This window comes from Pantherophis guttatus, chromosome 4, assembly GCF_059756535.1.
Source record: "Pantherophis guttatus breed Tessera chromosome 4, ASM5975653v1, whole genome shotgun sequence".
In the NCBI taxonomy this organism is placed as follows: Eukaryota; Metazoa; Chordata; class Lepidosauria; order Squamata; family Colubridae; genus Pantherophis; species Pantherophis guttatus.
Genome location: NC_142066.1, coordinates 62,027,344 through 62,055,302, shown reverse-complemented (window position 1 = coordinate 62,055,302; position 27,959 = coordinate 62,027,344). Strand labels below are relative to the sequence as shown.

The following is a 27,959-nucleotide window of genomic DNA, read 5'->3' as shown; positions in this document are numbered from 1 at the left end:
GAACTATTTTAGTGTGCCCCCCCACCCCTGTTGCCTCTAGGTGAAGCCTTTACCTTGTGGGAGGGGTGATTCTCTAGCTATATTTGGGTGCATTTCCATTTACTTTTGTTAAAAGATCTGAAAAGAGGCAAGAGGTTTTTTTAATCCCTCTTTTGTTTTAGGAGTAAGAAATGATCAGAGTTCACAGACTAATCCTTTTTTAAAAAACCAGATGTTTTGCTTCAGAGAAGGCCACTGTTATGAGCGAGCGGTTGCCAGGGCAAAATTCCTAAGCTTCCTAACTGCCATGTTTCATGTCTCTCTTTAATGTTATGACTTTTGCAAAGGGGCTGTGTTGACAGTGGGTTTAGTAATATCCACGAAGTTTCTCTGATAATAGTGAAGTTGTGATGCTTGCATAAAAAGTGGAGTATAACAGAAACTGTTGGAAAAACAATGAAAATAAATTAAGACTTTCCACTATTCTTTGTTTAGGGATTTTTTAAACAATTGTAAATCACCCAAAACGTCTGGAAACAGTATATGCATTCATGTTATGGTAGTTTGCATAATCTACCAGATGTTTACACTGACTTTGGCATTTCTGCCCACCTATCGAGTCCTTCCCAAAGACAGTAACAGTAACAGAGTTGGAAGGTACCTTGGAGGTCATCTAGTCCAACCCCCTGCTCACACAGGAGAGCTATACTAGGGATTCGAATCGCTGAACTGCCAACCTTTCTGATCGACAACCTCAGTGTCTTAGCCACTGAGCCACCTAGTCAGATGTGGGATAGGTAGATACTGTTTAATAATATTAAATATATCATCACAGGATGTAAGCTGTTCCAAATAAACCTGCCTTTTGCAATTGACTGGTGGTGATTTTGTCAATTCTGATGATGTTCAAGTGGTGCTCCAGATACTTTGAAATTGCATCCTAGGCGCTTATTAATGTTGGTATCACTTTTACATTATTTTGCCACAGTTGTTCTATTTCTATTTGCAGTTATTTTATTTCTATTACAATATACTGTATCCTTGTAGTTTGTAATTTTCTCCAGTTTTTATTTATTTATTTAATATATATATATGATGGCCCACAGTGATTCAGAGCTGCTTACCTCAACTAAAAACCCACCCCAACCACCCCACAGGGGCAGCAGACGGTTTTGTTTTAGCTTGAGGTCCCTAAGCCTACTGCCAGTCCATATTTTCAAGGCATTCCAGAAAAGTAACAAGATGGGAGCCAATCTTATCTCCAGTGGAGTGATATTCCATTGACAGGAACCCATTGATTTATCTTGGTCCCACTGTGTGTAATGGATGGGACCCACAATTTTCTTTCTATTCCACGGTTTCCAGGTATTGTATTGTCTGTTATTATGTATATGTGATCTACAGTTAGATTCACAGTTTAAGATTGATGAAAACTTAATAATTCAGATCTCAACCAAGAATGTAGGAAATATTGAGATAGCATCTAAGAATATAGGCAGTTCCACGCAGGGCAGCTCTTATAAAATTAGGGTGTTCAGTATTTACAGATATCAAGGTAGTCCTTTAGGTATCACTCTGAGGGTTCCATTCACAATTGGATTTCTTTTCCATAAGCACCCAACTTCAGTCTGCAAATCCTGGTAATTTTATCCAATTGCTTCTCCTCAATTCTAGCATCAGCAGAATAGAAACATCAGTGAAGCAGGCTTTTTTTTTTCTTCTTCAATAATTATTATATCAGGCATGCTACAAATAAGGTGCCTATCTGTTTGGCTCTTAAAATCCCGTAAGATCTTAACCATTTCATTTTCCAAAATCTTCTCGATTTAATGGTCGTACTGCAATAGACTCCTCAATTTTTCAAATGTGGATCAAATGAAGATTAAGATGCCTTAAAAATTAATCCAAGTTGTGCAAGAGAACGGGGGAGCTACATTTTTATATTAGACCACAAATGCCAGAAATTATGGCTAAGTAACATTTCCAGTGAGAAACTATCCCATTATATCCACTATAAGAACTAATTGATTACAAATAATGAGATCTGCTTTGATGTTTAATAATGCAAGATTTATATAAGCAGTATAATTTAAGTTCAAAATGGGCTTAATTTTGAACATTCTGCCAAACATATATCCTATCACTGGATATCACACGCCTGTACTTTGCATGGTAACTGCAAACTGTGCCAACCTCCTGCTCCATAGTGAACCTCCGTGCCATCCTTTTTTTCCATGAAAAGCCAATTGAGCCAGTGTCTAATGTCTGCCAGGCCAAAAGTGTTTCCAAGGAAGTTATCTTTCCCTTCCATGTGTTCTTGCCCTATTTGCTGTGGGTTGGGATGAGGGGGTAAAGGTCATGCATGACTAATGTTATTTGCTCAGTTGCTTTCTTCACTCTAAAGTTCCGGTAATGGTGGCAGATCCTATATTCCTACAGAGTCCAGGTGAGATTTTTTTATTTTTTTAAAACCTGTAGTTTCCAAAGTTAAATTTGTTAGGCTTCCTATAGCAAAACCTCATTTCCGAACTTTTGTACTGTTTGCACAGTATAACCAAGCGAAACACAATAATCTCTCACCTGATTGCTTTAGCAATTTAGAACTGAAGGTGCTTCAATTAAGGGTTATTATTTGGGTTTATTTAATAAAATACAGCCAGACTTTAACTGATAATTCGCATATTTGCCAATTTTTAAAATCCCCAAGGAATTGAGATACAGGTTTCACTTGTTAGCACTATTACATAACCTTTAAAAACCTTTTAAAAGTATCTCTGGAAGGAAAGCAATTTTCATTCAAATGTAATGTTTCTCTTTCAGATACAGAAGGTTTTTTTTTTAGTTATATATGATTTCTAGTTATTAAAGATACTATATAAATTTAACAACAATGGTAATAATAACTAATTAGGCAAAAATTACTTCCTTTGCTCTTAAGCTTTCAGTGGCAACTTGTTTTTTACAGTTAGTGTTATGTAACCAATAATAAGACAAGGTTCTTTTAACCATAGTTAGATTACAAACATTAATGGCCTGGTATAGATATAATGCTGAATTATGATATACAAACTAAAATGACTGGCTTTACACGTTATCCTTTACCATAGTTGCTGTCAAGGGGCGGGGGAAATCAGAAGATTAAGGCAATTCAACAATATAAAAATTTATTGCAAGCTTAAGCTCTCTGAGAATCTGAGCTACTAACAGTCAAAGCAAATTGGCAGTAGATAAGAGTCAAAGGAATTCAAGATGGGCTGGACTTAGATCTCTTATGAGCACACAGGGACTCATAACTGATGAAGCATTTGACCTCCTCTCTCGGGCCTAGGTTGGTCATCCCCTACATCACTCCATATTGGCCCCTCTCCTCTTCCATGGATTCTTCTGTGCTGCTTTCCCCTTCTATCATTCAAAGTCTTAGTTCTCATGGGAAGTTGGCAAGGGTGGAAAGGAGGCAGTCTCAAAGGAATCCTCCTGCCACTCCTCTCCAGGAGCTGGTGAATCATGTGGTGGTTGCTGTAACACACAAACATCTTTAGAGGTTCCCTCCCTACCCCTTCTCGGGAGTTGAAGGCTAGTTATGGAAGATGCATCATAGGTGTGTCTCCCTCTTCCCCCCAGAAGAATGCAGAGGGACTAGTTAACCTCTTCCTCAACAAGTTCCTCCAGTGAAATTGGCAGAGTGCTGATAACTTGGCTTTTCAGGGAAGTGCTGGTGGAACTAACAAACTAAATCAGGGGCATCAACATACCGTTCATTTTCCCAGGAGTGATCTGCAACCATGTAGCCTTTCCAATGAATCAAGTGCCGGATACCTTTGCTTCTTTTTCTAAAGTCTAAGATTTCTTCTACCTCGTATTCTAGTTCTCCCTCTTTTATTACTGGCATTGGAGGGTGTTGCTGGGATCTTATTGGGCTTGGGGAGGCATCTTTATAAAGTAATGCTTGGTGAAATACTGGCTTTCCCATTCGTGGCAAGCAGGTGAGCTGAGGAGAGGTAGATCTTGACATTTAGTAGCTGGAAAAGTGCTTTCCAAAATCTAGATAGGAATTGCACAGCTCTGTCTGACACAAGTGCTAAGATCATGCCATCATAGAGAAAGACGTGGTCTAGAAAAAGTTGGGCTTTTTCTTTATGCTTGTGAGTAAGTCCTGGTGCAGTTGGGTAGCTTCCAATCTCAGTGGTTGGTGGTGATTGATGAATCTGAAAATTGGAAGATTGTAGAATTGTTGTTGGTTATAGGATCTTTTGAACAGATTATACTGGTTTGCGAGAGAACGGAACTGGCATTAAGTTCTTGGAGTCTGGGATGCATTTAAGGTAGAAATCAAAACATGAGAAGAATTGATTCCATCTGACTTGTCTGATGGAAAGCGGCTTGGTTTGTTGCAGTAGTCCTGTGGTCAGTGTTGACCTCTATAGGAAAACATGCACATTCTAGAAAGGATTTCCAGTGTTGGAATGCTGATTTAACAGCAAGGAGTTCTTTATTAAACATGTCACAATTGCATTGTTTTGGGGGGCAGACAGGGCTCTGGAAAAGAAGGCACATGGAAAGAGGTATGCAAAGAGCTGCTTTTAACTTTTCCAAGGCTGATTGGTGTGTAGAGACTCAAGCGAATTTAATTCCCTTCTTCGTCAGTTAGGTCAGTGGTTTGGCTTTATGAGCAAAGTCTGGTATAAATTTCCTGTAGAAACTAGCAAAGCCCAGGAAGCATTGGACATCTCTGGCTGTATGATGGGCTTGCCAGTCTAGTATAGCTTGGACTTTCTGGGAGTCCCACCTCTTGTGGAAATACGTTAGTCCAAGAAGTCTAGTTGTTGTAAATCAAAGGCACATTTTTCTGGCATGGCAAAGAGGTGGTTATCTCTTAGTCTACTGAGGACTGGGTGTACGTGGTCCTTATGCTGAGCCTCATTCTGAGAGTAAATTAAAATGTCATCCAGGAGATTGGCGAGCCAGTCTGCAGAGGAGACGGCCCAGAGCTGTCAAGGCAGGATGATGGCACTTCCCTCCACAGTTGCTGCCCACAGACAAGTCCGGGACACGAGTATGATTGGTGGGGCTTATCACAATGCTCTCAGATTCTTAAGTCACTCTGAACAAGAAGTCTTTGGAGACTGAGCTACCCTAAGTGCAGAAGAACCAAGAAAGAAGGACTTGCTGACAATGCAGCAGCAAAAAAGACAACCAGAGTTAGTAGAAGGGAAACTTCCCACCTTTGTATTTCTTACTAAACTCATATTTTATGGCGATGACCAGGTGACGCACAAACAGGTGTTGACTCTCTTCAGCCCCTATGAGTTTGCCTTGAAATTCAAATTTCTATGTACAACTCCAAATAAATATGTTGTGGTGGATGCTGCCAGTGCAGTGAAGCCTCGGAGTTTCATTGATATAATGATTTGTCACCAAGATGTCTGACCTTGCCATTATGGAGTGATTGATTAGTTTCAACTCCAGTTCTCTGAGCAAAGCCAGAGGAAAGCCCTGGGAGGGAAGGAAGTGATTGCTACTCTGGTCCTCATTGCAAAAGAGCAGCAGCAAAAGGAAGAGGAAGAGAAGAGGTTGAAGGAGCATCAGACCAAAAGAGTATTTCTGGAGCAGACTCTCTGTCAGCAGAAAATAGAATTGCCTCATCGGGACTAGTTTACTCACCATCTTTGTAGGAATCCTGTGCATTGCTGCTCTTATGCTTCCCACATTGGGAGAATTGGATTCCCTGGTGCCTCCCTACATCCACTTGAGCGTGAATCAGACGTTAGCAGGTTCTTACCTGCTAAAGGTATAAAGTCTCATCACATTGATTTATCCTAAGAACATAAGTGATATCTTAATGGGATGTGGAAAGTCTTTTTTAAAGAAGGTGTTACAAATTCACATCATGAATGTGAATTGCCTTTGATTCCCATTGGGCTCGTTAAGATGCTATGGAAAACCTATTCAGTGATTTACGTCTGGTGATTGGTGATTTTTTTTAAAAGCAGTGTTTTAACTATATTTAACCAAACAATCTAAGCCTTTGGCCATGCTTCTGTTACAGAACAGCTCTAAAATGCTCAGCGATTATACGTGTGAAATGAATTCGGAGTGACTTTTATATTTGCATCTACTGTGCAGAATTCTTAATGAAAAAAACGTTCTGTTGCTTTTAAAAAACTTACCTACCCATCTGTGTTTGATCATCATGAACCCCAGCAGACATGCCTGGAATGTCAATTCTTCTTCTCCCATGTCTTGTGTTGTCATTAATGCTAAGTGACTTTGTGTAGTTCTGTCAGTTCTCAAGATGGCAGAACATTATTTGGAACGGATTACCTGACAGTGAACATTTCATAAAAAATAGCAGCAGCAGGAGGCATTGTGTTTACATAGCGATCTAGTTTGCTGATAGATCCTTCACCAATGCAAAAAATGGGACCGCGCTAGCCATTTCCGTCCAGTTTCATGGCCTCCATTCCTTGCCATTCAGGCTTACGCAGCTAATTGTCAGCCAAGGTATTCTTAACCCACCTCCAGGGTGGGATGCAGGCTAACATTCTCTTAACTGGTGCCATCGGCCTGATTATGCATCAAAATGTAAGACAGTGCTTCTGCCCTCCTTGCCTGCGAGATGTGCTTGATCTCTTTGCAAAAAAACAGAAACTGACTTTGAGAATGAATGTTTCTTGCATTATTTGGGAATGAGTATCTACTTGGCGCCTTTCCGAAAGAAACTTATTTTCTTTCTTGGACCTGGAGGTTCTGTTTTTAATCCCCTCCTTCCTCATCCACCCACAATTCTCTTAAAGATCTAATGCACTTTGAGTATGTATTATCCAAATATAAGACCACAATTTTTTATTTTATTTTATTTTATTTATATGCCGCCCTTCTCCGGAGACTCAGGGCGACTTACAATGCGTTAAGCAATAGCCTTCATACTTTTGTATATTTATACAAAGTCAGCTTATTTCCCCCACAAACTGGGTCCTCAATTTACCTACCTTAGAAAGGATGGAAGGCTGAGTCAACCTTGAGCCTGGGGAGATTCGAACTAGCAGTAATTGCAGGCAGCTGGATGATAATAACAGGCTATTAGTCTGCTGCGCCACCAGGCTCTTTTCTTTTCAAAATTATTAAATTTTGAAAAACTTGATTCATGAATCTAGAAAATACAGCCAGGAGGCCCAGGACATTGCACAGACTAAAAGACAGCACTTTATATTCAACTTTGCTGTATCTGGTGTCAAAGGCACCTTATTTTATTCGAATAAGGTTGTAAGCTTGAGGAAGTCTAGTCTTGTAAAAATGCTTGCTTTCGGTAGTCTATCTAATAGGTCTGGAATTAATGGCAGTGTATAATGGTCTCTTACTATGACTGCATTTAAAGCCTTATAATAATCATGGACCACTCTCAGTTGGGGGGGGAGGTTATCACTATTTTTAGCCACACTGGGGTCTTGCTTCTTGGGTATGAAGAAGATAGATGCTGAAGCAGGCGACTGGGAGGGTTGTATGAATCCCTTTTGCAAATTACAGTCCAAATGTTGTTTTAAAGTTTCTAATTCTGTAGTAGATATTTGGCATTGTCTCTTAGTGAGAATTTTGGCACCAGGGACCAGGTTTATGGTGCAATCACAGTCCCTGTGTGGAGGGTCAAGGCTTCCTCCTCCTCAAACCATCAGCAAAGTCTGCATATATACTTGTCAAATTGAAAAACTCTCTGAATCATTGGAGGAGGGCTGGTGGGGGGCTTTGGAGGGCTGATCACAGTGAGAAAGGCATTCAGGATTTTCAAAGGCAATAAATTAGTTTTTCCATTTAATATTGGGGCTGTGGTATTGTAACCAAATGGTTCACAGTGGAAGATTGATGTGTTACGCTACAAAAAGAGTTAACTCTTCAGAATGCTGATTTACAAGTAATCCTCAAATTCTTCTGCTCCTGAGGTTTGTCTGGCTGGTCCAATTTGCATCAACTCTTCAGTGTCCAAATCCAAGGGGGCGGGGAGGCTAGGGGTAGAGACAGGGAAAGTCAGCTTTGGAAGTGGTTGGCTGTGGCTGCCAAAAAATGCTTTAAAGTTCTGCAAGTCAAGACCCAGCTGTTATAGTAGCTAGGTAGAGATTTTGTAGATCCTGGGGATTACCTTGTATCCATTGTGTGATTATGGACTGGTTGAGTTCCTTCTCAAATTATGCTCTTCGGGCTGACTCATTCCATCCAGATCTGCTGCAATGAGCTTGAAACGTTCAATGTATGCTCTCATAAAATTGTTACCTTGGCAGATGCACTGTTGACAGTTTCTATCTGAATATGCACTGTTTGACAGTTTCTATCTGAATATGGTCTCCAAAATGCTTCCTAAATGTAGTGAGGAAATTTGGGTAACTATCCAGGATGGGATTGTTGGTTTCGATGAGTGGAAGCTCCCACTGGGCAGTCAATTAAAAGTATGATAGTGATGAAGACTCTTGATCTGCCTTTTGGAAACTCCCCAGGTTGGGTGCTGATGAACATATCTCACTGTGCTAGGAATATTTTCATCTTATTAGACCACCAGTGAATCTCTATGGTAAGCAGCCAGAAGACTTGGGGATGAACACAGCACGAACTGGCAGTTGTGCCTGGGTGGGTGGAGCAAAGTGGTTATGGTTCCAGAGGATTGCCTTGTTGAGTCAAGATCTGCATTTGCTGCATCATCTGTTGAAAATTGGCTACAAAATTCCTGATTTCATCTTCAGTGTCATCTTGGCAACTGTTGATTGTGGAGGTCCAGCTCATCTGCTATTGCTGCAGCTCTGGGATCTGAGGTTTAGAAGGTATTCCGGAGCCTGAGAAAATTTTGGTATAGGGGAAAGCTCGGATTAATGTCAAGCACCAGGGGAAATCAGGAGATTCGTGCAATTCAAGTGAGTATAAAAATGTATTGCAAGCTTAAACTCTCTACAAAAATCTGAGCTATTAACAGTCAGCAAATTGGTGGTGGATAAGAGTCAAAGGAATTCAAGGTGGGTTGGATTAGATATTTTGTGGCAATGCAGGGACTCATGACTGATGACACATTTGACCACTGCCTCAGGCTCTGTCTGATAATCTCCTACAGTTGCTTAGTACAATATGCAAATCAATATCTGAAGTATCATTATTATTCAATTACTAAAGTATTTCAGACCTTGGCAATAACATGCAGTAAAAGAAGATTCTTCAACCTGCCCTTGAAGGACTAAGTCATTCCATACACCCTTGAAACACTGTTCTATTTTCACCTGCTAGAAATGTTTAAATATATAATCTTCCCAGAACTGCCTAATTTATGAAGTGCAAACCATGGCAAGAGGGATAGTCTGCTTTGAAATTTGAAAGAACTGAAGGTAGTTTGGAAAAACTCATCATCATAAACTAGTTAAGTGCTCACCAATTTCCACTTTTGGCATCTCAAGTTGACTGATGTTGTATTTGTGTCCCAGGACATAAAAAGGAGAATCTCTTGGGTGGGCTGTTACTTCCAAGCTGAACCAGTAATTGTAAAAGACTAACAGATATTTATTAGCATACTGTTGGTACTGGGGAAGGTGATAGCTTTCAAATTACTGAAAAGGCATGTGGAAAAAATGATTTAGGATAGAGACTCTTGGACAGATACATATACACCATTTATTTCATTGAAAACTTTCTTCAATCAAGTCTACCATGATAGTGGATTTTGTTCAAAGAATGTCCCAAAGGTGCTTTTTCAAGAGGCAACTGGATTTTCTTTGAAGACATTTCGCTTCTCATCCAAGAAGCTTCTCCAGCTTTGACTGGATGATGAGGAATTTAAGGTTTTATCCTCCTTGAAGACAGCTGGTCATTTGCATTCTTTTAGAGAGTCAATGAGGCCACTTGGAGATATATTTGTGTTGTCAGATACTTGAGTAGTGCAAATGGGTGTGGAGCTTTCTTGGAACTGTTGAAAGGACTGTGTTGTAGACTGGAGATAGATGATGTTATATCCCTCCCCCTCTGTGGAGGGAAGGCTGTTCAATTTTGACATAGATGGTCTCTTTGACCTCTCTTTCAAACCAGCGGTCCTTTCTGTCCAAAATGTAGACTTTGCTTTCTTCAAAAGAGTGGCTTTTGCCTTTTAAATGCAGCTGGACTGCTGAATCTTGTCCTCATGGGTTTGTTCTTCTATATCATGCCATCTGTTTATGAAGTGGTTGTTTTGTTTCCCCAAAGTACAGATCTGCACGTGGCTCACTGCATTGTACTGCATATACCACATTGCTCAGTTTGTTTCTGAGGAGTTCTGCTTAGTGTATTCTTAGGTTTGAAGTGTGCATGTACTGTATGTTGTGTTGGCTAAAGATCCTCCTGAGCTTTCTGATATTCCTACAATGTATGGAATGACAGTGTTGCTTCGTTTATTGTTCTCTTCATTGTCTGTTATGGAGGAGCTCCTATAGGGTTTTGATTTTGTTTTGTTTTGTTTTGTTTTTTGAGATTTGATGAAGTTGTATAATACTTCAATTAATCATAACGATAGTCAAAAAAGGGAGCAGATCATTTGACAGATGAGATCAACCCTGACTGCTCTTTAGAAGGCAGATCCTGAAGATGAAACTCAAATACTTTGGCCACCTAATGAGAAGGAAGGACTCACTGGAGAAGAGCCTAATGCTGGGAATGATTGAGGGCAAAAGAAGAAGCGGACGACAGAGAATGAGGTGACTGGATGGAGTCACTGAAGCAGTAGGTGAGCTTAAATGGATTCCAGAGGATAGTGGAGGACAGGAAGGCCTGGAGGAATGTTGTCCATGAGTTGCGATGGGTCGGACACAACTTCACAACTAACAACAAAAGCAAGAATATGTAAGGATGGGCACAATATAGATATATAGATATATGAGTAGATCACCCAACATTTCAACATATTAGCAAAGATTTAAGGATTTAAGTCCCTATTGTTCTAATAGCAACCTTATAATGCTTGAGAAAAAAGTTAGTGTGATCTGTATTACTGTTTGGAAAGACTGTGAACTCTGTTCAATACTTATTCAAATTGCTTGACACAGAATTCTTCTGTATCTTTATCTTGCGTCTCAGATTTTTTTTTAAAGAAGACTGAAAACCAAGTTTCATTATTCCTGGTATATTTAACCAGCAAGACTTCATTTTATTCAGTTTTAATTCAGGTAGAAGTGTTTCTGAAGACATCTTGCTGTTGAACTGTCCGTTCAGCCCCTGAGGTTACCACGAGCATCAATGGAGACTGTTGTGATTGTAGCTATTGGGGTATTGGCAACCATCTTCCTGGCTTCTTTTGTGGCTCTGGTTGTGGTATGTAGGCAGCGTTACTGCCGACCCAAGAACTTCTTGAGTCATTATGATACCAGGTGAGATAATTTTTCAACTCTGGATTCTAGTAATTCATTCACTGACCTAGAATGTTTTGGGACAGCAATTTCCAGAATTTGAAACCAGGATCACCAAAATTAAGGAGTCAAGGCACTGCAGGCACAGCACATGTGAAGGATTCCAAAATGGGAATGTCTAATCTATGACTTTTGTTAATAATAAATGACAGTCAATTAAGGGTTCTATGAGTAAATTTTGATCTCAAAACATAATTTATTGGTAAAAAATAAGCTTAATTAGGGGTGTTTTGACACACACACTCAACAATGCCTTAGATTTCTTTTGTGCTTCCTCCTAGGCCTATTGTTGACCTAACTGGCACCATGGAGACACAGTCTGAACCCTCTGAATTGGAGATGGATGATGTGGTAATAACAAACCCACATATTGAAGCAATCCTGGCAAATGAGGACTGGATTGACGACGCTTCGTAAGTTGGGCAGCAATGCCTTACAGGCTGCATAATCTGGAAGAGATTGTTTTTCTTCTGCTGCATGCAATTTGGGACAATAAAGCCCAAAAATCTCTTCAAATTCCTCTCTTTAAATGCTTAGTACAGAAGTACTACATTGAAAAGGATTGATAGTCAAGTTTTTGACAAATACAGCTGACCCAAGCACATATTTTTTTCACCCATTTTTAAACCAATGTTGGTGGGGAGAAAAAACTGCATAGGATAAATAGTTACCTTTTGAAAATATCCTTGTTATCCAATAATATTTGTTTTTAGCTGAATGATACTTTCCTTTTATTATGACTACCATTAACATTAAACATCCATTTTGCTTCCATATTAGAATTAGACCCTTGTTGGCAGACCCTGTTTTTTAATCAAATCTGCCACATAGGTTGTTTTTTGCTTCCCTTCAAAATCCACTAGTGGTTACTATCTCTGTCCTTCCATGCTAACATTTTGCATGCTCTTATCTCATCTGATACCCTTTTTCCTTGTCTGAGAATGCTGAATTTAGGCCCCATACTTCCAATGCATCTTATCTTTGCAATATTAATTTAAATGGAATAAGAAAGAGTATATTGGGGGAAAGACTAGAACAAACCTAATTCTAAGTTATTAGTCATTTGTGCAAGTTATTGGTATGAATTTCCTTATTGTTAAAATAAAGTTAGGTAATGTCTTTGAGCCTTAACATGTGTGTGTCAAGGTTCCGACTGATGAACGAGTCAGCACTCCAAGACTTTCAATTTCCTCAAAGAACTGCTTTACTGAGTACATCATTATGGCACAGATCATCTTAAAACCAGCTCTGGCTATTTCCTGCACTTTCAGTACAATTAAAGATTAGACAGCTCCCTCCCTCCTTGTCGCAGGTCACATCCAATTAGGTGTTCTGGCATCTCCTTGGTAACCTCTTTCAGTCTCTGGCCAGCATCTGTTGGGATGATCTTGATTCCCATGAGACAGGAAGTTGTTGATGTCTGGTTTAACATTACAAAGCTCCCTCGTTCCCCCACAAAGTGTGTCAAGCTGAGAAACTGAGAAAATTGGCTGTGATGGGCCCAATCCATTTCGAAGTTGATAGTCAGATCCCCCTAAAGAGTGAGAAGCACCTCGAAAACATAAAGCACACACACACATTAGTGGTCGCTGGGTCCCCCCTGACTTTGGGGAGGGCCTCTTGGTTTCTGGGGGTACTTCTCCGGAAACTTTTTTATTCAGTGGTTTGCTGTCATATCCCTAGCCTTCACCTATCTAGCCTCTGCTAGTGGACTCCCTTTCCACTGGACCAGGTATTGACATTTACCTTTATGTAGCCTGGAATTCAGGAACCTCTTGACTTCATAGTGGGTTTCCCTCTGCACCACTATTGGAGCTGGAACTAACCTTGCTAGCGGACTTAGTTCTTTTTTTAAATCACATTTTATTAAGTTATAAGGTATTGTAAAATACCAAAGTAAATAAGAGGATAGGGAGGGAGGGAGGGGGAAGTGGGAGGAAGGATGGGGGGAGAAAAAGAAACATTGATTTCCTATTCTCTCTGTTACAGTAGACTAAGGCATTAACAGCAGATCACATCTTTTTGCTTTTCCATAATAGTATAAAGTCATTTCTGTAAAGATCTATCAATCTAATCTGTAAAACCCAAAATCAAAGTTTCATTTTTTTTCCACATCAAGCATGAAATTCAGAAGCAGTTTCCATGTAGAAACAAAAGTACTTATGTTTTTTTCTTTAATCGGTAGTCAGTTTTGCCATTTCAGCCAACTCCATCAACTTCTGCAACTATTCTTCCATAGTAGGAATCGAAGTGTCCTTCCATTTTTGTGCATACAATAGTCTTACTGCTGTCAACATATATAGTAACAAAGTTCCAATTTTTTTCTCTGGTTCTTTTTCCATTAGACCCAAGAGGAAAAGTTCTGGTTTCATTTTAATCTCCATTTTCAGTATTAAAATATAAGTCATAGTCCAATTTTTTTTTTATTTTTTGCTTTATCACATGTACACCATAAATGGTAAAAAGTCCCTTCTTTGTTTTTACACTTCCAACATTCATTTGACATACCTTTATAATTTTGAATAACTTATCTGGTGTTAAATACCAACAATACATCATCTTATAAAAAGTTTCTTTTAAATTATAATTTAATGTAAATTTTAGACCTTCATCCATATATTTTCCCATTCTTCAAGCATCACATTATAACCAAAATTCCTTGCCCACTGAATCATACAATGTTTCACATGTTCATTTTCCAAATTCAATTTCTATAACATTCTATAAATCTTAGCAATAATATGTTCATTGTTATGTTGTGGACTTAATTCTGACCTTGCCACCTGCTTGAGCAGGCTATAATGAAACACTGGGCGCACTTTCCCTAACAAGCATGCAGTTTCTCCATAGTGTGGTAATGGGAGGTGCCAGGCTGGGTTATTCTAGACTCTAGCTCTATGGACTGAGTTGAATCTTCTGAGGTTCCGCCTCCCTGGTGACATTCCTCAGTTTTTTCAACTCAGTCTCAGCTTATGGACACATTTTATTTCACTCCATAGTTTAGGAGCTGAGCTTGGAAAAATTCCCTGGATTTCATTTTTTCCCTTTTTCCCTTTGTATTTCTTTGCTTCTGTTGCTGGATTTTGCTTGCAGCTGGGGAGGGCTCTCTGTGGCAATGGATTTGAGTGGGGGGGTGTCCTGTTTTGGCGGGCCGCATCCCCCCATTCCCCACAACTCCTGTGGCTGAGTTTGGGGCTGTATCTTGAAGGGCTGCTTGCCCGTCTATACAGCTACCTGCATCAAAGAAATACAGCCGCTGGAGCCTGCCAGCCTTTTACAGCCTTGCCACGGCTTTCCCTACTCCGCCTTTGATCGCTGCCAGTCAGCTGTAGAGTGGGCTCGCTCTCTGACTGCAGGCAGCTGCCGGAGATTCTACGGCCGTGCCAGCCTTTTATAGCCTGGGCAGGGGCTATTTGTGTTGTGGACGGACAGCGCTGTGGCATGGAGTTTGAGGCAAAGCCACCGGACCGCACTAGCCTTGCTTTCCCTGGCACGGTCCCATTGTGAGTACTTTTTTTTAAAGCTGTAGCCCGGTTTCCTGTGCTTTCCTTTGTGGCTATAAGTCCGGGTGGCTTCACTCCCCTGGCATTATTGAACTGTCACGTGACTGACTGGGGCTCTCTGTGGCTGCAGATAGGAGCCCTAGACATTGACCAGCCACGTTTATCGCCTGTGGGCTCACTTTGCAGCCTAATCTAGCAGGGCCTGCTCCTGAATGCTGAATTGCTAGTCAACAGTTGGAATCAGCCATTTTGTGTCTACTGAAGCCATTTTGTCTTCTGTCTCGTCGCTGGACTCAGACCAGTATTTCCTTTGTGCCCTAATTTTCTCTTTCCAAGGGGTTGGGGGCCTGGCCTGCCTTGGTGACTGACGTAAGAAGTAACAGACACTGAGCCTTTTGCTCCCAGTGGGAGGTTTCAATGCCTATTTTTCTGGATTGGCCTTCTTTAGGCTTCAAGGCCTACCAACTAGCTGGAGTCGGAGTACACTGGCTGGCAGGTGTCCTTTTCAGCTGAGGGCTCCTGGTCCCTCAACCTGACAGGGCAAGGGCAAGCACTTGGTTGGCAAGGCATCAACCAAGCCCAGGACAGCCAGTTTGGCTGCAGCAGCCAAGATATGGGCCAAGGCCAGGGCACACAGAGGTTCCTCCAAGGCAAGAACCTGGGTTTATTATTTTTACTATTGAAAAAGGTCCTACGAATTTTGGGCCCAACTTCTTATGGAGTAGTTTCAATTTCAGATATTTTTGTGGAGAGGTAGACTTTCTCCCCAATGTGAAAGAGCCCCTGGGATAATGGTCTCTTATCTTCCTGCACCTTCTGCATTTTTGTTGCTTTAGCCAATGCCCGTTTTACATTTCCCCACTTTGTAAGGAACCCACCTATTCCATTAGGCTCACTGAGGAGGGGGGTTCCTGCAGGTATTCTGGCATGGGGATGAATTCCACCCCCGTGGCTACTTTAAAGAGAATGAATTGTGTGCTACTCTGTTATTGTAGGCAGCTTCAGCAAATGGCAGGAGATCTGCCCAGTTAGATTGCTGATAGTTAACATAGCACCTCAGATATTGTTCTATCATTGCTTTAGCTCAATCTGCAGATCTGTTCAAACTCAGATATAAGGTGGAGCTAAGCCCTTGAGATGACCCAATTAACTTAATGAACTTCCTCCAGAACTTTGCAGTGAACTGGACTTCCCAGTCCAAGATGATTCTTCTCAGCACCCCATGCAGCTGGCAGACATGCTGCAGGAACATCTTGGCCAGTCTTTGGGTGGAAGGGAGATTCAAGCAGGCGACGAAGTGTGCTTGCTTAGAGAAAAGTCTATCACGGTCCAGATTACTGTATTTCCCCTGCTCTCTGTGAGCTCCACTATAAAGTCCATCACTATTGCCTCCCATGGTCGAGTCAGGTCAACTACCCGTTGCAGTAAACCTGGGCTCTTCCTTGGCCTTTTTTTCATCACCGTGCACACAGCACAGTTTTTCATGTAGTTCTCTATGTCTTTTTTATTTACGGACACCAAAATTGTCTACTTGCTAAGTGCAGGGTGTTTAGGAACCTGAAGTGGCCTGATTGCTTGGCATCATGGCTTCATTGCAAAACTTAAGCCTTAGGGTGCTGGGGACATACAACATGCCACCCTTCCAGGCCAGCCCTTCCTTCAGTGTAAGCTTTTCCCGATGGTCCTTGAACCATGGGTCGGATTGCAATGAACTATGAGTCAGTTCGTCACTGGGGTCTGGCTGTCTTCTCAGCTGTTGCCTCATCATCACTTGTGCCACTTTCTGGGGGAAAGGAATGAAAAAGTCTACCACCTCCTCCTGACGACTTTTGTATTATGGCAGGTGGGACAGGGCGTCCGCTAGGAAATTCTTGCTCCTTTGGGATGTATTTCACTTGAAATCAAATTGGTTGAAGTATTGTTCCCACTGGACTTGCTTGGGTGACAGTTTTTGGGGAGTCCGAAGCACCTCCAGGTTCTTATGATCAGTTCATACCTCAAATGGCACTTTGCCCTCCTTGAGGAATTGGTGCCATGTTAGCAGCGCTCATCAGATAGCAAAGGCTTCCTTCTCCTACACTGCTCAATGTCTCTCTGTTTTGGTGAGCTTTCAGGATGTGCACATAGTTGCAGCTTCCCCTCTCAATTTTTCTGGAAGAGAACTGCCCACACAGGCATCACCGGCATCAGCCTGGATGATGAAAGGCTTCTCAGAGTTAGGGTGTTTCAGGACTGGTTCCTCAGCAAACAATCCCTTTAACTTCTCAAAAGCATCCTGGCACTCCATCGTTCAGGTTAGAGGCTGGCTTGGCTGCAGCTTCCCTCCCTCCTTTCCTGTCTTCAGCAGCTCAGTGATCAGCAGAGCGATCTTGACAAAAGAGGGGATAAACTGCCTGTAGAAGTTTGTGACTCACAAAAAAATCTGCTGCTGCTTGCGGGTTCGGAGAGCCTGCCACTCGAGTATGGCTTTTACCTTTTTCTGGGTCCATCTCCATCCCTTCACTTGACACTCAGTAGCCTAGGTAGTCTATGCAGGTCTTGTGGAATTCATACTTAGATAGCTTAATCCAGTGATGACCTTTTTGCAGTTGCATGCCAAAAGCGGGGGGAGTGGGGGGTTGTGCTGTGCCCACACCCATAATTCAATGCATACATGTGCACACGACCCTCCCGTGTTCCCCCTGCTTTTGGCACACGATCGCACTGTGGGCCCAGTAGGCCTGTTTTTTGCCCTCCCCAGGCTCCAGAGGTTTTCTAGGAGCCTGGGGAGGGTGAAAATGGCCTTCCTCACTGGAAACGGTTCGTTTCCTGACTTCTGGTGGGACTGGAAGGCCCAAAAATCAGCTGGCCAGCGCTAGAGCTGAGCTAGGGCAACGCTCACGTGCCCACAGATATGGCTCTGCGTGCCATCTGTGGCACACGTACCATAGGTTCACCATCATGGGCTTAGCCTATAGGTTCACCACTAGAAGCTTTTGAGCAGCTGGCACACTTCATGTGCTCTTCCATTGTTTCAATGAAGATGAGAATGTTGTTCAGGTACACTAAGACCCCCTTGTACATGTGTTCATGGAGTATCTTGTTAATTAGCTGCATGAATACAAGGGCTCCTTGGAGATCAAACGGCATCACTTTGAATTGGAAGTTCCCCAGTGGGCAATTAGAGGCAGTCTTCCACTCGTCGCCGTCCTTGATTCTCACTAAGTAGTACGCCTCCTTCAGGTATAGCTTTATGAAAATCTTCCCTTTGGCCAAATGGCCCAACATGTCCTTCATTAGGGGGAGGGGTTCACACATACTTCATTGATTCCCCTAAAATCCATGCATTGCCTCAGCTATCTGTCCTCTTTGAACAGTACGGGGGATGCTACACAGGATTTGGCCAGCTGGATGAATCCCCTGGCCAGGTTCTTATCAATGTAGTTTCTCAAATCCTCCAACTCTTTTGGGGTCATAGAATACATCTTTGGCTTGGGGAGTTTTGCCTCTGGCAGGATCTCTATCACTCAGTCGGTACGGTGGAGGGGTGTAGGACATCGCATTCCTCTTCACTGAACACCCCCTTCAGGTTCCGATACTCTCGGGGGATGAGCTGGGCCTCTGGCTGTTATTCTGAAGCTGCTTTCAGCTGCATGCCTCCTCCAGCCTCCTCACTCTGCCATTCAGCCTCTGCCCCAAGTCCCCAATGGGGAAAGGAGGGGAGTTCCCTCCTTATGCTCATCTTCCTCTCTCCTTTCTGCCATCATATGCTCAGGCCCCACTTTTCTAGGACATCCCCAGAATCATTACTGCCATCATTTTTGGCATTATTATGAACCAGATGATCTCACATGCTTGCCTATCTTCAATCATATGGGCTAAATCAGGTACATTGTGGGGGAGCTTCCTATTAGGGACCAGTCTACCTGCTTGAACCTCATGGACAGGCAGCTTCCTCGCTCGTATTCTTAGCTTAAGAACCGTGGACAGGTTCATTAAGCATTGGGTGCAGCCTATGTCTATAGTGTCTTCAATTCTCCCTGGACTCCCAACTTGGGTGCTATGATCCTTGCCAGAACAAAGAAGGGGCAGCCAGCTCCATTTACCATTGGGTTGCCCTCTCTCTCATCTTCACTCTCATAAGGAGCCGGCTAGGGGAGGATAACTCTATGGGCTTGTGTGCTGTGCTCAACCTCTCTCTTCCCTTTTGTTGCTGCTTCTTCAGCTCAGTGGGAGCAGATGGCCTCCCTCTTGGTGGGGGAGCAGGTGCTAGCATTTGACTGCCCTATGGCCCTGCTGGCCACCAGAAGCATATGATGGCTCTGCGAGCTGGGGCGACTGGGGGAGTGGCCACTGGAACATATGCGAACCTTTGTCCCAGTGGGCACCATTCTTGGGTTCTCTCCAGCTCCCCTTCCATCTCTGCAACCTTCCCTGAGTCTTCTCCATCTTCCTGAAGGTGATCAGGTAGGTAGCCAGGGCTAAGGAAGCTAGAGGTTTTGTTTGCTAGTTAAAGCTTGAGAAGTGGGAGCTGGTTTATTGTTAAGGTTCCAACTGACAAACCCAAATGAGTCAGCACTCCGAGACTTTCAGTTTCCTCAAAAAACTGCTTTATTGAGTACATCATTTTGGCATGGACGATCTTAAAACCAGCTCTGGCTATTTCCTGTGATTTCTGTACAATTAAAGATTAGATAGCTCCCTCCCTCGTTGTCACAGATCATGTTGTCCGATTAAGTGTTCTGGGTATGTCTTCCTTGGTAACCTCTTCCAGTCTCTGACCAGCACCTGTGGTGATAACCTTGGTTCCCACAAGAAAGGAAGCTGTTGATGTCTGATTTGACATTCCAAACCTCCCTCATCCCTCCAAAGTGTGTCAAGCTGAGAAAGGAGAAAATTGGCTGTGATTGGTCCAATCAATTTCAAAGTTGACAGTGAGGGTTTTACACATGTGTAATAGCAATAGTAATAGCATTTATATATACTTCACAGTGCTTTATAGCCCTCTCTAAGTGGTTATAGATTCAACATGTTGCCCCCAACAATCTGGGTTTTCACTTTACCAACCTCAGAAAGATGGAAGACTGAGTCAACCTTGAGCCAGTGAGAATCGAACTGCTGAATTGCTGGCAATCGCAGTCAGCCGAATTAGCCTGCAATACTGCATTCTAACCACTGTGCCACCCCCACCCCCACCCCCACCCCCCAAAGGTAATGTATGTATTCTTATAGGAGAAAAAAAAATCAATGCTTCATGCCAGTTTCTTTTCACCCTTCAAAACACACTGGCTGCAGAATGTGCATTGATGTTCTGTTTAATCAATTCCTGAAGGGAAACTTGTCAACTTGGATGACAACAGCCAGATTATTCAAGTGAGCTGAACAAAATGTCCTTCAGAATGCTCAGAAACAGAAAATCTTGTGTCTAAGTAGGAAAACTGAAGACCAGAAAATCATGGAAGAGTCCAAATAGAAGACTTTTGGTGAAGTGCTTCTCTAATTTGCTGCTATTTTCTTTTTCCTTAGGGGCCTGGTCTCTCACTGCATTGCTATCCTAAAGGTACATTTCTTTCTTCTTCTTTTTTTTCAAAAATCATAATGTGAAGATAGAAGGTGCACAGCCCATAGGAAGCAGATGTAAATCAATAAGTACAGTTAAGTAGCAGACAAACTCCCACCCCATGTAACACTCATTTATCTTACTTTTTGAACAGATCTGCCACACTCTCACCGAGAAGCTTGTTGCCATGACAATGGGGTCAGGAGCTCAAATGAAATACCCAGCAAGCCTGAATGACATTATTGTGGTGGCCAAACGAATCAGCCCAAGGTGCGAGTTATAAAGAACTTAAGGGGAGCAGGACTCTGGAGAGAAAAGTCCATTTTAGCCTGAACAAAAGAAGGGATATAAACCAAATAAATAAATATAAGGAAGGATGTACAGAATACTACTGTGGGATTATTGTTTGCAATTTACTTCTCTATGAAAAGGACTGTTTCAACTGGTCATACTTGGATGGGGATTCTTCCATTAATGGGGCAGTTGCTTTTATTGCTCTTTGCCCTCTCTGTTTTTAATGCCCCTGGATTTGCAGGATAGAAGAGGAAAGCTTTAGAGAAGGGGATATGTAAACTGGGCTGCAATTCTGTTCAGGGTGCTAAATGTATCTGAGTATTTCACAGGAGCATGTGAAATACATGCTCCTGTGAACAAGAAAATGCAGTGAGGTACCTCAAATTTCTGTTTTGAGTACAATACTCTCAAGCATCATAAATGACCTAGATGAGGGCATTGAAAGGGTGGATTACACAAAGCTGAATGGGAGAGATGTTAACATTTTGGAACACAGACTCAGAATTCAGAAGGATCTTAACAGACTTTGAGCATTGGTCCCTATTCATCAAGATACAATTCATTGGTGAGAAAAGTAAGATCCTGCACTTAGGCAGGAAAAACCAAATGCACATAGAATAGAATAGGTGGTACCTATCTCAACAGTAGTACTTGTGAAAGGGATCAAAGTGTCCAGATGAACCACTGCTTAAGGAGTGTGCTGAAGGTTCCAAAAAGGCCAATGCAGTCTGACTACATCAACAGAGGAAAAACATCAAGATCACAGGAAGTGATAGTACCTTTCTATACTGCACTAGTGAGGCCACACTTGAAATACTCTGCCTAATTCTACTTAGCACAATACAAAAATAATGCTAATAATGCCCAGAAAGAGTATAGAGAAGAATAACAAAGATGATAAGGGATCTGGAGCCTAAAACATACAGTGAATGGCTAAGGGAACTAGGTATTAGCCTAACGAAGAGAAGGTTCAAGACTGACATGAAGAAAAGGGCTGTCACAAGGAAGAGGGAGTGAGTTTATTCTCCATAGCACCTGAGGGCAAGACGGTTTATTTTCCATAGTACCTGAGGCAGAAGCAATGGATGGAAGCTTGTCAGAAGGTGATTCAACCTGGAACTAAGGAAGCATTTTCTGACAGAAAATTAAACAATTAGAACAGTTTATCTCTTTCTGAGTTGTGGGTAGTCCATTGCTGGAGGTTTTCAGGAAGATTGGGCAATCATTTTTCCTGGTTGAGGATTCTGCCTTCGACAGGGGGTTGGACTAGGTGACCTCAAAGATCCCTTCCTACCCTGTGTTTCTATGAGTCTAAGATGCAGTGAGACATTTATCTTTCTATCTCTCTGTATCAGGTGCAAGCAACCAGATCCACATATGAAGGGTTCAGGTTGACTATTTTATTGTGTTCTACATAAAACTATATAAGTTCTGTACAAGCATCTTCCCAGACTGGTTGCTTTCCCTTGGGAATTAGCAGATAAGATTTCAAGGAACTTAAGGGGAGGGAGTCAGGTCTAAGTTTCTTGCACCTGCTCAAAGTTAGTTTCTCACATAATCCCTCCCCCTTGCCTGGCTGGGAACTTCACAACACCTTAATTTCATCAGTTTAACCTTAACAACATCTGCCTGAGACATAAGATCTACCCTCTATATGAAAGTAGGCAGAGGTTATCCTGATAATGTATGTCCTCACTAACAGTAGGATAACAATCTTTGGTGCACTTTGTCACACTAAGCTAATATACAGAATGCAAGAAAGACATGGTGAGGTTCATACAATTCAACAGGAGCAAGATGTGCTGGTTCCCTGCCATCCCCCTTGTCCTGGATGGATAGAGAGGGGGAGGAATGAGTGGATGGATGGATGGACAGACATATACATAGCAGTTTTTATTTCACTTCTTAATGTGTACATTATTAAATTACAAGTAGCCATCTTTGTTTTCCTCATAGGGTAGATGATGTGGTCCGATCTATGTATCCACCACTGGACCCCAAGCTGTTAGATGCCAGGTGAGTTGGGAGGCATTGCTTGGGTGGAAAGGTGTGATACCTTTAGAGAATAGAGGACCTCTGTTTGCACTGCATAATCAATCTTCTTGTGCCATTTTTTTCTTTATGACAAATTTAAATTCTAATTATATTTTGAGAAAGAAAAAAACAAGGAAGGAGGAGGGACATACTATCTTCTCTGAACAGACCTACAACTCATTCTTATTTCTGAAATGATTGCTCATGAGAAAAAGGATAGATATCTGCCTTACTTTCTAACTATATAATCTAGAAAACAGTATACCGTATTTTTCACACTATAAGCCACACTGGACCATAAGACGCACATTAGTTTTAGAGGAGGAAAACAAGGGGGAAAAAATCTGCCTCTGCCTCCCAGCATCCATCCGGTATTCATCTGGCTAGCGTCCTTGCAGCAAATAGCAAGTCTGGTCAGTTTCAGCACGTTATCGCAGCCCCAGCACATGGCTCATCAGGGCTCTGCTCTGTTGTGCCCACCACCGGTCAACTGAGCTGAGCTGTTGCTGCCACCAGGGAACACTAGAGCCTTCACTGCCGAGCAACTGATTGGCGGTTGGATCGGCCTCCCAGAATACCGCCAATCAGCTGTTCTAGGCAGTGGGGTTGTTGAGAAATATTAATCTTGTCTGGAAACTTCTTTAATTCCTCATCTTATTATCTCATCCAAAATAATTTGTGTTTTTTCTTGCCTTTTCTTTTTGAATTCACGATTCATCATCATTTTAGCCATTGTCAATCCACTGCAGGATGAAGGTCTCTTTCACATGTTTCCAACCAATATGGTCCTGAGCTTCCTTTTGACAATTGGGCTCCAATACTTACTGATGTCGTCGATCCGTCATGTTTTAGGTCTCTTTTATTGGTGCTTTTTAATCAAGTGGGATCCATTCTATGACTGCCTTTGTCTACCTGCCATCAGTTCTTCTTGCTATGTGACTAGTCCATTTCCATTTCAATTCTTTTACTCTCTTGATATTGTATACTTTCATTTGTCCCAATCAATACAAAGGCCAAAAGTGGCAAAGGGCCATGAAAAGATACATGCTTGGCATTACAAGACAAGATAGAAAGACCTGCCCATGGATTAGAGAATTCGCTATTAAATCATATGAAGTAATAATTCATAAAAGCTTTGCTTGCATCCCAAACCATTCCTACATCTGAACCTTTATTAAAATTATTTTCAAAAACCTCTTTTAATTTTTTTACAACTCTCCACTATTGTTTCTTTCTGTAGCAATAGTTCATTTAATTTCCATCTGAAAAAAAACCTGGGATTTCTATTTAAAAACCAAATTCACTTTATTATAATCTGAAAAGGTCTTTCCCAATATCCTTACAGTATGAGCCTTATCAGCCTTACACCTTACACCATCCACTTTTCATTGAGCCAAGAGCTCCTCCCATTTGATTGATTGCGCTGCAAATGTGCTTTTTTTCTTCTTGTGTTTAATCTTGCCTGCTTTCCTGTATTTTTTGTTGACTTCTTTCAGAAATGGTTTGCAGTTGCATCCTTGATTAGTCCAAGATCACCCAGCTAGCTTTGTATCTAAAGTTGGACTAGAATTCAGCCTCTCAATTTCTAGCCTGAAGCCTTAACATCAAACTGGCTCTGTGCAAAAGTTCTAGAGATGTATTAAAAATGTTATAATATTAATGTTAAATAATCAAATTGAATAAACAAATATGGTACTTAATCAGAGGTGAAATGCTCCTGGTTCAGACCAGATCGGCCGATCGGGTAGCGATGGTGGCAGGTGGTTCAGAGAACCGGTAGCAAAACACCCTGGCCCCCTCACCCATGCCCACCCAATTGCCCAGTCGCCTGCTTGCCGCTTCTTTTAAAAAATGCTTTTAAAAGGTTAAAAAAAGACACTGAAGATCCCAGCTGAGCTGCCTGATGGTCAGAGCCTTTTTTTTACTTTTAAAAGCATTTTTTTACAACCTATAGGCTGTAAAAAAAATGCTTTTAAAAGTAAAAAAGTAAAAAAAGTAAAAGTAAAAAAAAATCGTGCGCCACAGCTGATCACACACACTCCCGCGCGCTCTTCTACTTATCCCATGCCCCCTTTTGGCATGCATAGTGCGCGCACATGCAGAGCCAGCGAATTGGTAGTAAATTGGTAGTAAACTGTTCAGATTTCACCACTGTACTTAAGTATTAGTATTATAATACCTTTCAATTTAACAAATTTAACACATGCGCATGCGTGCCTTAAATTAAAAAAAAAAGTTGGAAGAGCCTTTGCAGCGGAATAGGAAAGGCGGGGCTTGGTTCATCAACCCCACCCCAATTTCTTTTTATTTTGCAGGACGACGGCGCTGCTGCTCTCGGTGAGTCACTTGGTGCTGATCACTCGGCATGCATGTCAGTTCCCCAGCCGCATGGACTGGATCGACCAATCCTTGTCCGCGGCGGAAGAGCATGTGAGCGTACTGCGTGAGGCAGCCCTGGCTTCGGAAGCGGAGCGAGTTCCTTCTGGGTCGGAAGGCTTTCTGCAGGAGCAGTCTACAATTTGAGAACAAGGGAAAGAGGAGAGGGGACTTGTGTCATAAATGGCTCTGTGGTTCCTCTTCTTCATAGAGCATCGCTGATGATTTGGCATAATGACTGTTATCCTGAGGATGACAGAAGCGAGCGCCCCCTCGACTGTTCTAGTCTTGCATCTGGATTAGTGACTGTGAGATATAATCGTGCTGGAGAAGGTAGAACGGGGAAGGAGGACATAGTATTATCGTTAGTACTTTTTGTCTGCAGTCAGAAATATTTTTGCTATGGCATTTGTTATTTGTAGTTAAAGCCAAGCAAAAAAAAGGAGGGAGTTATATAGAGATAGTCCTCGACTTAAGACCACAATGGAGCCCAAAATTTCTTTTGCTAAGCAAGGCAGATGTTAGATATTTTGCTCCATTTTATTATTTTTCTTGCTGCCATTGTTAAGCAAATCACTGCAGGTGTTAAGTTTGTAATATGGTTGTTAAGTGAATCTGACTTCCCCATTGACTTATCAGAATATTATAAAAGGTGATCACATAATCACTGGGACGCTGCAATCCTCATAAATATATGCCAGTTGCAAAATGTCCGAATTTTGATCACGTGATCATGGGGATAGTGCAATGGTTGTAAGTGTGAAAAATGATGTCATTTTTTTCTCTGCTGTTGTGACTTAATGGTCAGTAAACAAATGGTTGTAAGTCGAGGACTACCTATACCAAAACTCACATGGGTAGTTAAGTGACAATCGCCTATGATTACAGCTCGTAACCCCTGGGCCTTGGTGTCTTTGATAGCAATTCCCCTATCCATTATTTACTTGATTCTGAAACATTTTCCAGTTTCTGCAAAACCGATTCTACAGTTCTTTTAACTCATATTTTCTTTCTATATGAAAATAATGTGTACAGTGTAAATTAGGAGATTATAGAGGAATGAACAGCTGATTGCATCAGTAAATTCCTCTTGCACAATTGCAGGTTGAACTTGAAACCATTCAGATGTATATAGAGTGAGTTTCCCTCTCATTCAGACATGTAATAAATAATTCTCTTCATGTATTCAATATCTTCTATTGCTAATATTAATGTATGACAAAAATCTCTTTTCTTACGAAGATACATCTGAATGCTAGATAGCTAAGCTTTAACTAGAATATCTATTGTTCACCCAAGTACTTCCAGACTGGGACCTTTCCTGGTTTGCCCTTTGCACAGATTTTTGTTTACATATTCCTATACTACCCTTTATCACTACCACTTTCATGTAAACATAATAAAAAATTATAGCTTCAACCATTTCAGTTTGAAAAGGAAGTATTTATTGACCAAGTTGAATCTTGCTTGCTTAGGCTGCTCATAGTAATCAGCAGCATTATTGAAAAAGATTAATACACATACATGCAATGCAGATAATGAAATCATTGTCCACTTTTGACAAAAATCTGTCTTTTCTAATTTTTAACCTTACAGATATACTAAACTACAGCTTCCATAACTCTAAGCCTTAATTCTGTTTCACTACAAAATAACTGCTGGAATAATTGCAACATAATTTAAAAATTAACTATGTAAAACGATGCATTCCAGAGTGTGTAATTGCAGAGTTCTCTCACTGAAAACAGTCACATTTTCTGCACAAGCTTATATTGCTTAGATATTATTTTCCTATAACTTTCCTAAAGGAATCGTACATGGATCAAGCTATGTTTTGCTGAGTTTACGTTTGCAGAGTTCTGCCAACATTTGGAGGAATAGTTGAAATGCTGGTTGCTACCATTTATAGAAATTGGCAACATTGTAAAACATTTCTCTACTTTTGAGAGCATTCAATAGTCTCAGAAAAGACACAGAGTAGGGGTCAACATACAGACAACAAATATAATGTTGATAATTGTTTTTTGCCAACTCAAGGATAGGACTTTCATTCAGCACAGGTCAGATCCCAATGTAACTTGTTAATGGCCACTTCAACGTCAAAAAGGAAACGATGTTTAGAATATCTTAAATGTCATTGTCTGACATTTATATTATCATCACATACATCATCATGTATATCCGAATCAAATATTTCCCTACATATGTCATCTGTTCATGTTAGAAGATGCATTTCAATGAACCTGCTATAAACCAATAAATAACCTCAATTCTGTTGTTTTTGTTTTGTGTTGTTTTACTATGCCATTCCCTCTTCCTCTGGAAATAAATTAGTGGCATAGTTCAGTAAGTTTCATGATATGACAGTGAAGTTGGTGAGAAGGTGAATGTTTGTAGGGTCATTCTTGCTGGTAAGGTCAACAGAGGAAGGTTGATAGTGAGAATTATCCAAAAATGAGGACAGGTGAAGCTGTACAAGTATAAGCTTACCAAAAATCAAACCTTGAAGAAAATAATGACATATAAGTGCTCTGTTTTTGCCAATAAAACTAGATTGTTGTAACATTTAGATGAATCTAGATGGCAACTCATCCAGAATGTGCCTCTAGGTATTGAGGAAAACCATAAAATTTTCATAGGTAAAGTTTGAGGGAATGAAATGACCAGACAAAAGTTGAAAATAAGCCTAGTCATTATAATATGTAAATACTGTGATTCATTTTAGCCTTATGTGACATGATCTCTCCCCTTCCATCTGCAATCAGCCTGTCACTAGGGTACTTTTGACTCTAAAGATCTATGCACAGCAGCACTGTATTGGTAATCCTTCAAATT

At 41.3% G+C, this 27,959-nt stretch overlaps 1 protein-coding gene and 1 pseudogene across 2 annotated transcripts in view; both read left to right on the top strand.

Moving 5' to 3' along the window:
- Positions 1-27,399, top strand: part of TMEM98 (transmembrane protein 98) — a 31,092-nt gene extending 3,693 nt beyond the window's left edge. For both annotated transcript variants that reach the window (XM_087894023.1, XM_034416246.2), the window contains exons 2-7: positions 11,128-11,339; positions 11,660-11,791; positions 20,387-20,420; positions 20,575-20,690; positions 22,671-22,730; positions 25,064-27,399. In XM_087894023.1, coding sequence (XP_087750149.1) covers positions 11,209-11,339; positions 11,660-11,791; positions 20,387-20,420; positions 20,575-20,690; positions 22,671-22,730; positions 25,064-25,271 — 681 coding nt within the window. In that variant the 5' untranslated portion in view covers positions 11,128-11,208 and the 3' untranslated portion in view covers positions 25,272-27,399. The remainder of the gene's footprint in view (positions 1-11,127; positions 11,340-11,659; positions 11,792-20,386; positions 20,421-20,574; positions 20,691-22,670; positions 22,731-25,063) is intronic.
- Positions 4,136-5,773, top strand: LOC117664873 (motile sperm domain-containing protein 1 pseudogene; annotated as a pseudogene).
- Positions 27,400-27,959: the final 560 nt, after the last annotated feature.